General features: G+C 42.9%; 1 protein-coding gene across 1 annotated transcript; it reads right to left on the reverse strand.

Moving 5' to 3' along the window:
- Positions 1 to 464: 464 nt before the first annotated feature.
- foxn4 (forkhead box N4) lies at positions 465 to 5,420 on the reverse strand. Its single transcript, XM_030060680.1, has 9 exons — positions 5,326 to 5,420; positions 2,677 to 2,843; positions 2,326 to 2,438; positions 2,122 to 2,232; positions 1,877 to 2,004; positions 1,661 to 1,757; positions 1,363 to 1,570; positions 851 to 1,243; positions 465 to 715 (listed from the first exon to the last, which is right to left on the reverse strand). The coding sequence occupies exons 1-9, from the start codon at positions 5,403 to 5,405 to the stop codon at positions 465 to 467; spliced, it is 1,548 nt and encodes a 515-aa protein (XP_029916540.1). The 5' UTR covers positions 5,406 to 5,420.
- Positions 5,421 to 11,693: the final 6,273 nt, after the last annotated feature.

The raw sequence follows: 11,693 nt of genomic DNA on the forward strand, positions 1-11,693 counted from the left end.
TAGCAAAGTCATACATAGTCTTACATATTTTTCTTCCAGTCACCTTTTTATCTCTAATTTCAGTCCTTAATAAGCTGCCAGTAGGTGTTTTCTTCCGCACCATGGGTATGGCTAAATGCAGGGCTTAAAGTTCCCAGACACAATGCATGATTTATGGCATACAGCCATTTTAGATTTACAGAACAGAACTCTTAATTGAATACAATATACACCTTTCCTTCAGGACAACTTTTCAGTCTCAACCTTTTCTTGCTTAAAACCCTGTAAATGATGTTCAAACATCCTTCTCCATTCAGTTCCCAGCTGACTCTTGCATGTGATTTGTACTTTTACTAGCAAAAAAGAAACCAGGACTCAGACTTTAGACTTCAGTTAGAATCCACAGATATCCACAGATAGTTGAATAATTCAAGTTGAATTGACTCTGTCCGTCACGGTTGAGGTCCTACTCGTTCCGCTGGTTTTTAAAGCAGGGCGATGGGCTTGCTGTTGGTTGGTGTGCCCATGTACTGCGAGGAGAGGGGATCCACAGAGGTGTACGAGGTGTAGAGGCCCGTCACCTGCACATCTGAGAGTGGCAGGCTAGCTCCACTAGAAGCTGGTGGGAGGTTGGCTGGTCCCAAGTCACAGTCTGATAGTCGAAGGGGAGAGTTACTGAAGGTACCCAGTGCATCCAAGTTAAAGCTGTCGTCTTTCATTTCCTCCCATAGGTTTCCTGAAAAGACAAAAAAGAAGTTAGTGGTCTAACTGACAGGAAATAATCAACAACGTCAGATTCACAAGTTCATTTAAGACTTTGTTATCTAATAAATGCGAAACAGGTGTAACATTGAAAAAACACTCCATTCACCTTGAAGGGCAAAGTCCATAATACTTGGGTCCAGTGCATCCACCTCTGTGTGTGTATCACCATGGAGACTGTAGAAATCGTGTGGCTGCTTGCTGGGCTGCTGGGTGAGGGGACTCTGGGAAAGGTCAGGCACTGTGTGGAGGGGAGGTGTCTGGGCTGGGGCGGGGGACATTGGAGCCAGACGGGCCTGGGCCTGGAGCTGCGCCTGAAGCTGGTGGTGCTGGTGCATGGGTAAGCACTGCAGGGACAGGGTGACGATAGGCTGGGGCTGCATCTGTGTCGGGACAGGCATGGGAAGGCCAGTTGGACAGCTGGACAGCCGTGTCATGCCGGGCTCCACAGCCTTGCGTCTGCAGTTCTCTGGACGGTCTGTGATCAGTTTGTCCAACTCATCTGCAGGGAACAGGACAGATTAAGACTCTAAGTGAAAAACAGTTTGCGGCTCTCCATTTCATTGTCCACTGATTGGGCACTGATTGGACCTTTAGCATGCAAGGAAATTCATTTCTGACCAGGGTTAGCCATGCTGCGGCGGATGGCTGGGAGGTCCTTGCGTTTCCATTTCTGCATCTCTTCCTCCATCTTGTCAATTTTGGCAGGGTTCAGTGCCCACAGACATCCCTTACGGGAGGAGCTGCTCATCTTGTTCTCCACTTTCTCAAAGCATTTGTTTAAGGACAGGTTGTGTCTGACTGAATTCTTCCATCCATCTGGTGCAGTCTACAGATATAGACAATAAGAGATACATTCAATTACATTCTTATCTATACACATTTTGTGTGTTACAGTAACAGAGGATTAATCTTTTACCTTGAAATAAGGAAAATGTTCCTTCATAAAGCTATAGATCTCGCTGACTGGGAGGCTGCCAGTTTTGCTGTTCTTCAGAGCCATGGCAATCAAACAGCTGAGTGAAATTTAACAGACAACGGACAGATTTGTTATTTATTGTTATTTGTTATTTATATTTACAGAACATTTAGAGTGTATTTCAACTTCATTTTAACCATATACGTGTGCACTCACCTATAGGAGTAGATGGGCTTGGGGAAAGACTTGGGCTGCAGGTCCTGGTTTTGCGGCGCCAGGCGAGGTTGTGTGAACAGGCTTTGGTTGTTGAAAGAGACGTTGCTATAAAGCCCAGCAGTTGAACACTTGGAGGAAGAAGAGAGAATTATTAGGAAAGTTACCAGCTGTCATTTCAACTGTTACATTTACAACTATTGTTACACCTATGTACTCGGATTAACAGATTAGGAAGTGTATGGTACCTGTTGTCCAGGTTGGGTTAGAGGGTACACTTGCTGGGGTGTGGGTTGGTACACTGAGGTAGGGCACTGATACCCCGGGGAGGGCAGCCCATTCATGGAGAATGGAGACATCTGTGGAATAGGCCCAGAGACATTCAGCATTAAATTCAATCTAGACTCATACAATATAAAAGTACTTCTTCTTACAAGACCGTTAAAACTCACACTTCCACTGTGGGTGTTGATGACGTTGATTCCCAGAGGACTGTGCTGCATGCTGCTCTGGAGATGAAGCATGGAGCCCTGCCCTCCTGTCATGGTCATGTTGTTCAGCTGAGCTGTAAGAAACAATGACAAGACTTTTCTTCCATGATATGTTTTTAGAAAAGGATAAAGTAAAAAAAAAAAAAAGCTATCCTGTATATTCATTTGCCTCTATCTTTCAGGGTTGTCGTGTGAAATTATCTGTTTTCTCTTACAGTGAAAAGGCCACAGCCAGGTGGCCTGAAATCCTCATTTATCCAATCAGAGAACCGGTGGGGTTTTTGAATGTTGCCCCATCCCCTGTCATCTCACCTGTCTGCTGCTCCAGCAGGCTGCCCTGGGAGGGCCCGTTACTGTGGCCTCGGCTATCAGCCATCTGCTGTAGTCGGGGCACATCTACAGAGGTGAGCCATGACAGAGACTGCAGGTCCCCTGGGAGGTCCTCCTCCCTCAGCTGGGAGGGGTCTGTGGTCAGAAGTCTGCAAGAGGGGGATGGGGGTGGTGGTGGGTGGGGGGGTTACTGCTGTCAGCTCAGACACGTAGACAAGAAGTGGAATTTAAATCTAAACACTTGACAGAACATATTGTCCTTCAAAGTCAAAACCACTGTAATGAGACTGAATCTAGGGAAATTGAGATGAAAGCTCCTCAGCACAGCCATGCATTAGCCATGCCATCCAGGATTTGCTATAAGAAGATTAACTACAAGTGTAATTTAGCAGTGACAGTTTTAATCAACAATGGGGGAGTTAAACAAGCTTTCCATTTAAGTAAATCATCTGTTGAGATTTAAAGAGGAAATTAACACTGAATTTTGTTACTGCCTTTTTTGATCTACTTCTTCACATTTTCATTGTTTGTGAAATAGTCACAATTACAAAATGGAAATGATCTCCAGTACAATCCATAAATTTAAAGATAATTTCCAATCAAGCTATTTCACACTCGTAATTCCTGCCCAATTCTGTGCTGTAAACTGGATTAAATGAAGGATTTCTGTTGAACCAGTGCAAGGGGAAGTGCCAATCAGCTTTCACTGATTACGTCTTTTATGCAGCGAACCTCGAAGGAAAAGAAAGAAAAGAGAGGAATCCTCTTGAATCCTCTCCAGTGTTCTCTGCACACACTTACTGTGGAAGGGTTTAGTAATTTGGGTCGCTATGACAACACATACTATTCAGTTACTGTGTGGGTCTCTGGACAGTGTTGGAGTGCCCCCCACACACCCCACCCCCTTACACACACACACAATCTCCAAATAAAAAAATCAACCCTTTGTCAGGTGACCACAGTCTCGCCTTAACCATTGGCTGAATCATAAGTAAACAACGCATGGGATCGTTTGAAACATGGGACAGCAGCACATGTTCCCTGCAACAGTTGGCCTTGTCTATTGAAAAATGATCACCTATTGTGTCCCAAACGACAAATCTGCCCAGTGGCACGTGGCTCCATTGTCTTCCCCAGACCCTTCCTTGATTGTCTCTACCGTTTTTTTCCCTCTTTACCCAGCCCTTGCATTAATCTGTTGGAATGACAGCCCTCACACAAGAGGGACAAATAGGATGCCATCTGCTTCCCTGTTCCTTGCAGCCTCTATCCTTACTCCCCCCACCGCCCCACCCCTGCACCCCCCCCCAGCCCTCCATCCCCCTAATGGGGAAATCAACGGAGCCTTAGGGCCAGAGGGGGTGCAAGTGTAGTTCGAGGTCAGGCCTCACTGCTTACTCAGCCTTCCCTCTGAATAAATGACATCATTGGAGCCAGAAATCAGCACACGTCCTCTAACACCTTGCATGCGCCAGTAAATGATTTTGAACGATCATCCTTTTGAAGCAGACAGGTGGCATTGTGACATTCAACACCATGCACCATATCACAATATTTCAGCTTGTCCTTTGAAGTTTTTTTCTTTTGCCTTAACAAGGATGACACCCTGACACTGACACTTTTTTTCTTCTTATCCCTCTTGCTGCAACAAAGCAAAGTGGGTTTTGTGTCGCGTCTGACTAAATGAACCAACACAGTGTTCAAGCCCTGGAAAATCTGATTGAGCTGTACAAAGTGCTGGAATGATACAAGTGCAGAGAGACTATTTTTTTGAGTTTTTATTATTTTGTTGTGAAATTTATATAAAAGGACAAAAATAGCTCTGTAAAAACACTTCCTGAATCTAATCCAATAAAATGTATTTTATTGGTTTAATTTCATTGATAACCAATAAAATTTATACTCCTAGTGTGTACTTTTGTACACAAGTCCACTCAAGGTTGCATATTATAATTGCATAGAAATGTCACACACACACACACACACACACACACACACAGCAATACCCACTTCTCCTGCGCTCTCAGTATCCACAGAGCAGAAATTGCTCACTGATGCAAAGCATGTTGAGCTAGTGTCCCCATCTATCATCCAGCAGTAACACAGGCTTTCCCAGAGGTTCAGCAAAACTACATATTGCGCCTCCTCCTCCTTCTCCCCTCTGCCTCCCTCCCTCTCTGCCTCCTTTTCTAATTGGGAGCCACTTCTCCATACTGGTGACCCAGAGCGCCCTGTCTCCCCCTGAGCCGGCAGGCCAAGAGGCTCAGGCTCTCCGTGTGCCGACAGCAGGAGTGTAAACAGAGCTGATGGTTTCTGACAGATCCATTCAGACCGAAAATCATTTATTCTTCAGGTTTTTTCTCTCTCCTTTTTCATGCAACCCCCCCATGCACAAAAAGAGCTGTCCATCTACCTTTAGATTAAACATTGTGGAGTTAGACAATTTGTTCCATGACACTTTGGGAAATACCTTTTAGGGTTTGATTAACATAAATATGCCTTTTTTCTGTCAAGGTGTCTCAGTTGTTTGGGCCTGAGAGTTTTTGAAGATACAAAAATGATCTGTGTTGTTTAGGCCCAGAAAACTGGTAATCTTTGTCCCCAAATAGTTAAATATTGGACAAATCTTACCTGTAGTCTTGGGGAGATGGATGATGTCCAGAATTTTCAATTATTCCTGACATCCTAGATGTAATTCCACCTTCTATCATTTCCTGGGATGTTTGATACCTCTGCAATGAAATAAATAAAGCTTACAAAGTCTATCCCACAATTTTGGTTATGCCTTCAGTGAGCCTTAAAACTGGAACAAACAAGCTGTATAGAAGTCCTTATAACAATATTGATAATAATATTTAAATTAAATTCTGGCCATATTAATTTAGCACATAAACTTAATGACATTAGTTATCAGCAATATATATGTTGCAGCAAAGTGCTGTGCATTGTCTAAATTTAATTTAAATTCAAGCCCAAATTTTAATACTGGTTTGAATAAAAATGAAAGCCAAGAATACCAAACATAATAATGCATTCATAATAATACAAAGGAGGTGAAAATCAAGTCAGTATCAGCATCCCTTTGTTATAAACTGTAGCCTATTTGACTGAATTCTTTCCTTCCAAATTAAGTCCATAAAAATGTATAGAATAATAAAATGTAGTTTACCCTGAATTTCTTCACTGGGCGTTAAATTCAAATAGTTACATAACAGTTTGATCACACACACTCATCTTACGTTTAAATGGCTTGTCAATAAGCCACAGACAAATTATGGATAAAGCCTAAAACCATTCAGCTTTGAACGGACTCATCCTATTTAACAGCCGTACAAACATCGCCATATGGAAAGAGAGAAATTAAAAAATTTCACCTGCTTTGGATGATACTGAAGAAATGTGTGAGCCGACCGTGTGCCCTTGTACTGTATTTGACTGTGCTGCACTTGATTCTCCCAAAACCGTTTTTAAATTTCCCTCTCTGGAGCTGTCCAGCGCTGTGTCATGCGCAGTGGAGACCTCAGCACAGCGCCCAGCCGCCTGAGGGGAAGGATCCCAAGAGTTTGACAGCTGCTGCCAATGCAATGCCTGTGACGGTCCCGGACAACATCCACACTTCCCACAACTGGTGTAGGAACAGGCCTACAGAAAGAGCAATGATGAGTCAGCTGGCAGTGCTCCTCCTTTTGTGTTCAAAGTCTTGGTGGTTAGTGCAAAGTGTGACTAAGGTCCAGTGCAACCACGAGTTACCAAAATACACACTTTGTTACAGCCAAAGTCAGGTCATTCTACTTTATCCATGCATTTAGTCCTCTTCTGAGTAGTGGAGGGATGAGGAACTGATATGCAAGCCTATTATGAGGTCCTGGTGCTCTTAGTGCGCCTGCGGGACACAGGTGCGCTTTTTGCGCCTCTGTGCCACTTCCAAAATAAAAATAAAAATAAAAATAAAAAAAATAATAATCACCAGTTTAAGTCCACCAGTTTAAGCGATCGCAGGCTATTGCTACTATTACAAAAATATGTCAAGTAAAAAAAATATCATAAAATATGCCTCAAAAATAACTCTGGAGCTAGTGGATTACAGGAAAAAAACAAAAACAAAGGCTAAAATCATAAAATATCCATTTTGCTCCACTGTGTTCTCCTCTGTGCTCCTGTGGTCGAGTCGTTACTTGTGGCATGTATGTGTGTGTGTGTGTGTGTGTGTGTGTGTGTGAATGTGAACTTTTTGGGGAAGTGCTTGTAGATAATTTGCTTCCCGCCGCTGTGGCCGCGTCCTGCTCCTCTCAGCAGTGGGAAAAAGAGCCGGGGAGGCGCGGAGGGACGGAGGGAGGGAGGGCCGGGGGCCGGGTGGGCTGCAGGAGGCGGCAGGCTCACACTTGACAACAGAGGAGGTCCACTTAAAAAAAAAAAAAAAAAAAAAAAAACAGAAGAAGAAAAAAAAAAAAAGGAACTGGTGGCAGCAGAAAACCAGAGCTCAGACTTGGGTGGTATCCCGGCTGTGAGTTACAGTAATGTCACTATCACTATTCAATATTTCGGATGCCAATAAATATGGGCAATTTAATTTATGAATTCAGCAATGGAGCTGCGAGCATACACTTCATCTAAATATCAAATTAAAGCATCCCCATCCCACCATCACCCCATACCCATTTTTTTTTCATCAGGTGTAGACCATTCAGGTGGCAAGAAAGTTTACTTCAGTGAAGGTGGTAGTCTACAACATTGCCAGTGTTTTTTGTTTGTTTGTTTGTTTCTATCGATTGAGTGACTTAGATAATTGAGTTAACTGGTGTGGACGCACTCGCCCATTGAAACGCCAAAGCAAGGAGTCGTGTAAAGGTCAGGGCGTGATAATAATGTGAGTTGCCAACTTATTATTATTATTATTTTAAATAACGAGTGCAACACTGTGGGGTTTCCCTCCATCACAATGACAGTGTGACAAGTCATCCACATGTGCAAGGCTACAGTAGGCACTCAGGAGCTTTTCAGGATGTACTGGAGCTTTCAAGGGGTCCTGCAGCAAACTGAGCAATAGTTAAATTACTTTAAATCTTAGTTCATTAAAAGGTCTCACTTAGGCTACATAGTACTTGTTCCAGTCATCACCCTTCCACAATTTTAAAACAAATAAATAACAAGAAAAATCTGCTCATATGGGGCTCTCTGGGATAAAGTCATGTCAAATGGGGTTGTCAGTGTGTGAGAAAACATTTAGAAACCCCTGCAGTAGTGGGGAAAAGTTTTATCTATGATTTGATTCCTTATAGGACAGGCTATGATACAAGCTGGGCTCACGTCTTGAATGTGACACCTACTAGAAATTAAACCTGCGACCGGAAATTAAAGAGAAATTCCTGAAAGTCTGCAGGGAGATGGCCTCTGACAACAGTACCAGCCCCATGGGACACTACAGATGGTAAATCGTCCTGTCACAATAGGCACAATCAATGATTACATGCATGAACGTAACGGACGAAAACAAGAGCATCCTCACAGAGCCGGGTCCTGGAGGTCCTAGAGCCCGTGGGGTTGTGCTCTGGAAAACCAGTGAGACCACACTGATCCGCCGGCGGCACTGTGAAACACCGAGTGTCAAGGCATGAAGGAGCTGCATTAATAATTCCCTAATGAGATGGAGAGAGAGAGAGAGAGAGAGAGAGAGAGAGAGAGAGAGAGAGAGAGAGAGAGAGAGATGATGATGATGATGATGATGGTGAAAAGCTGCTATAGCCTATATGTAAATAAAGAACATTATGATGATGATGATGATGATTACATAACTGGGCAAATAAATATAACAAATATATATAATAATTGGTCGACCATTGCATAATTGAAAAGTGACCTACAGTACCTGTATCCTTGTGTCTGCTCTGTAAATGTAAGTTGCTCTGAATAATACTAATATGAATACTAATGCTACTAATACCAATAACAATAATGATGAATCTTTAAAGATCTTTTCAAACAAGAATATTTTTTTAATTCAAAATGAAGGTGTCAAAGACATAATCTGGATGACAAAACAGTGCTAAAAGTTCAAACACAAAATAATATAATGACATGGTATAAAAGTAAAGCAATTCATTAGATAAGAGCATCTTTCATTTTCAGTGTAAAAGTCTAAAAAGATGTGTGTAAAATAAATGATGTAAAGGGTTAAGTGTAAAAAACTAGGGCTTCAGCCTACATCCTTTCTGTCAGCATAACTTGTTTTTGTCTGTTAATCTGTCAAATGTAATGATTTCTTATTATTCATCTATCTATTTACATGAGTATTTGATTTGTAGAAGTTGTAAATGACTGAAATAAACTAATCAATTATACCTGACCCACCGAAAGAGGGTCAATATAGTGATGATGATATTTTCAGGGTATTTATATTTTGCTGGGTGATGATTGGCTGGGTGGCTCTGTGTGTGTGCTATATTCAACAGGGACTCTCCTTTACCAGCAGTGCCAGCACTGTGGCCGGGCGGAGGAGGACTCCCCACAGTTTGGGAACAGAGAGTGACGACATTCCCTTCTCTCATGCCTGTTCAGGAGTAATGGGGAAACAATGGGATCACCGCCTGAGGGCTGGCCTATGTTTGTAGCCTCTGTTTTTGTCTTGCACCAAGTGTTTACTAAAAACACATCAGCCCATCTGAGAATGAGGTCAGCTCACCCCTCTAATCTCCTCTGCAGGGAAAAGACTCGGTGTCCCCCAGAACGACATGTCACCTAGAGCGACCCTCTGGCGGCACAGAGGAAGTTGCTGTCAGCCATGCTTAGCCAGGGCACACCATCAGTGTCCTGCCAGAGCCTTTGTTTTCCTCGTGAAGGTTTAACCTGATAGGAGCAGAGTGGCTGTCAAAGGTCAATCAGGCAGAGAATTGTTACAAGAGGTTTCTGTGATGTAACTGCAGTGTAGCTGTACCTGGTCAGAGGGAGGGCAGGGGGGAGAAATGAGGGATTAGCATGCTACAACAGTGATGCAATGATGCAACAACTTCAGTATGAAGTTTCTTGCACATTTATCTAATAACACTATCAGAACATTGTTATTTGGACTTGCAGAATCAAATCTTATATTCATTGATGCACTTACTTCACCTTCTAATGGTAACAGAATGGGTTTTGATACAGTTTATAATAGTATCAAAAGGCTGGGGACCCATATAGCATTCAAACTGCAGCCCATTTATCCAGCACTTCTCTGGTTGCGATATCAAATTATTATATTCAAAAATGCAGCAGTCGGGACAAGAAATGATATTAACATGAGTAAGCACATAGCAAGCTGCTGAAGTTTTCACAAACAGCTGTCTACTGAGCAGACATTGGAGAGTGAAAGAGGCTGAGTTGCAGAGAAAGAGGCTCTATCCATTAAAAAGCTATTGTATTGATAAAGCTGCAATGCTCCTGCAGATTCCATTACCTTCTTTGCTTTAAAATGGCTGGCTCTGAGGGACTGGATGTCATATATGAAGGTTGATTTTTTTTTTTTTTTGGTCATAATCCTATTGTGCTGCAGGATCACAGAAAAGCCCATCTTTAAAGTTTAGAGAGGTCAATGGTGTTGACCTTTGTGTGACCTGTGTCAAGACCGTAGCCTCTGTCCTTTAGCGATGTCAGACCTTTTCAGTGACCTAAAGGGTAAAGACGGAGCAAAAGTCCTCCCCTCTTTCACCACTGGTTCAGCTTAAAGGAGACTCCAGTCTAAGAAAGCTCTCGCTGACCTTTTATGTGGCACAGCAGGCGCAGGGTCTCCCCATCGGATAGCACCCAGACACCCTTAAGTCAGGATGTCTGAGGTTCTGTGCATTTAGCTTTAGCATTGACCTTTCCGAGCTTGTGCTGTGCAGTGTTATCTGTGCTGAGGGTAACTTTTGGTAACTTTCTATTCCTGGTATGAAGTTGGTCTTGAAGAATTATACAGAAAACTGGCAAATCGGATGAATTGCAATTTGGAATGGGATAGTTATATGGTACATTCTCAGCAAAAGGGAAACTGATTACAGGAATAAGATAAATAAAAATCAATGCCATATCTCTCCCTTGGTTGCTGCGAAAGATAGAAATAATGTCAAAGTAACGAAACAGTGTCCAGTGCTGGGTGTGAAGTAACCTCACTGACCCACTACTATAGAGGAGACTGAAATGATGACGAGGCCCAGCCTTCGTTACGCTACTCGGAAAAATTAGAATAATGGGCAATAAAAGAGAGAGGAATTCAAAGAAAGGGATGGGGAAGAAAGAAGGTCTTTGGCAAGAGAGGAATTGGATTGGAAGAGAGGCAGAGAGAGAGAAATAAAAGGAGAGAAACAGAGAAATGGAGGCAAAACAAGGAGAGGGAGAGAGAGAGAGAGAGAGAGAGAGAGAGAGAGAGAGAGAGAGAGAGAGAGAGAGAGAGGCAGTAATGGTGTGATGTGAGTGTTATCATCAGCTCTCATTCTCAGCATGGAATCTATAATGGGAAAATCAACCTCTCTGACTCCTGTGTAATTGGATTTGCCGGGTCTCGTGCTGAATCAGAGCCCAGTGGGTAGCACAAAGCTTGTTAAGATTGGACAAGCATTGCTGGGCTGCTGGGTTGGGGGAGAGGTGGGGCTGTGGCAGAGGTAGCCTTGACAGCTCTTCTGGAGTGAGGAGTGAATAATTCAAATGGTTTGAACACCGAACTGATTGTCCATTATGGCTAATTTACTGGAAGCATTCAATATTGCCATAAATTGAGTGAAACCTGATCTTTTCTCACATGTAGGTCACCAGGCCGGGGAAAATGGACACCTGTGTTTTCCGAGTGAGTGTGTGTTTTCTACAACTGGTTACCAGGTTACAGGGGAACACAGGTTACTGCTCCCACCCAGTCTTTTCCTTACAAGGTGCAGTCATCTAAAGGCACCACAGGCAGTTTTCTACATATAATTTAACTAATACACATGTACAATTCCAATGAAACAGTCATATCCAAGTGAGTTTGTGAGTGGTTAAGCATTGAGTAG

Source organism: Myripristis murdjan, chromosome 9, assembly GCF_902150065.1.
Source record: "Myripristis murdjan chromosome 9, fMyrMur1.1, whole genome shotgun sequence".
NCBI classification, from domain to species: Eukaryota; Metazoa; Chordata; class Actinopteri; order Holocentriformes; family Holocentridae; genus Myripristis; species Myripristis murdjan.

Bases quoted from the DNA above. Each gene is read 5' to 3' on its own strand.
- foxn4 (XM_030060680.1), bottom strand. From the start codon at position 5,405: ATGATAGAAGGTGGAATTACATCTAGGATGTCAGGAATAATTGAAAAT. The intron at 2,233-2,325 runs GTGAGTTTTAAC...CCTATTCCACAG, and splicing joins TCAACACCCACAGTGGAAGT to ATGTCTCCATTCTCCATGAA. The intron at 1,244-1,362 runs GTCAGAAATGAA...TGTTCCCTGCAG, and splicing joins CCGCAGCATGGCTAACCCTG to ATGAGTTGGACAAACTGATC.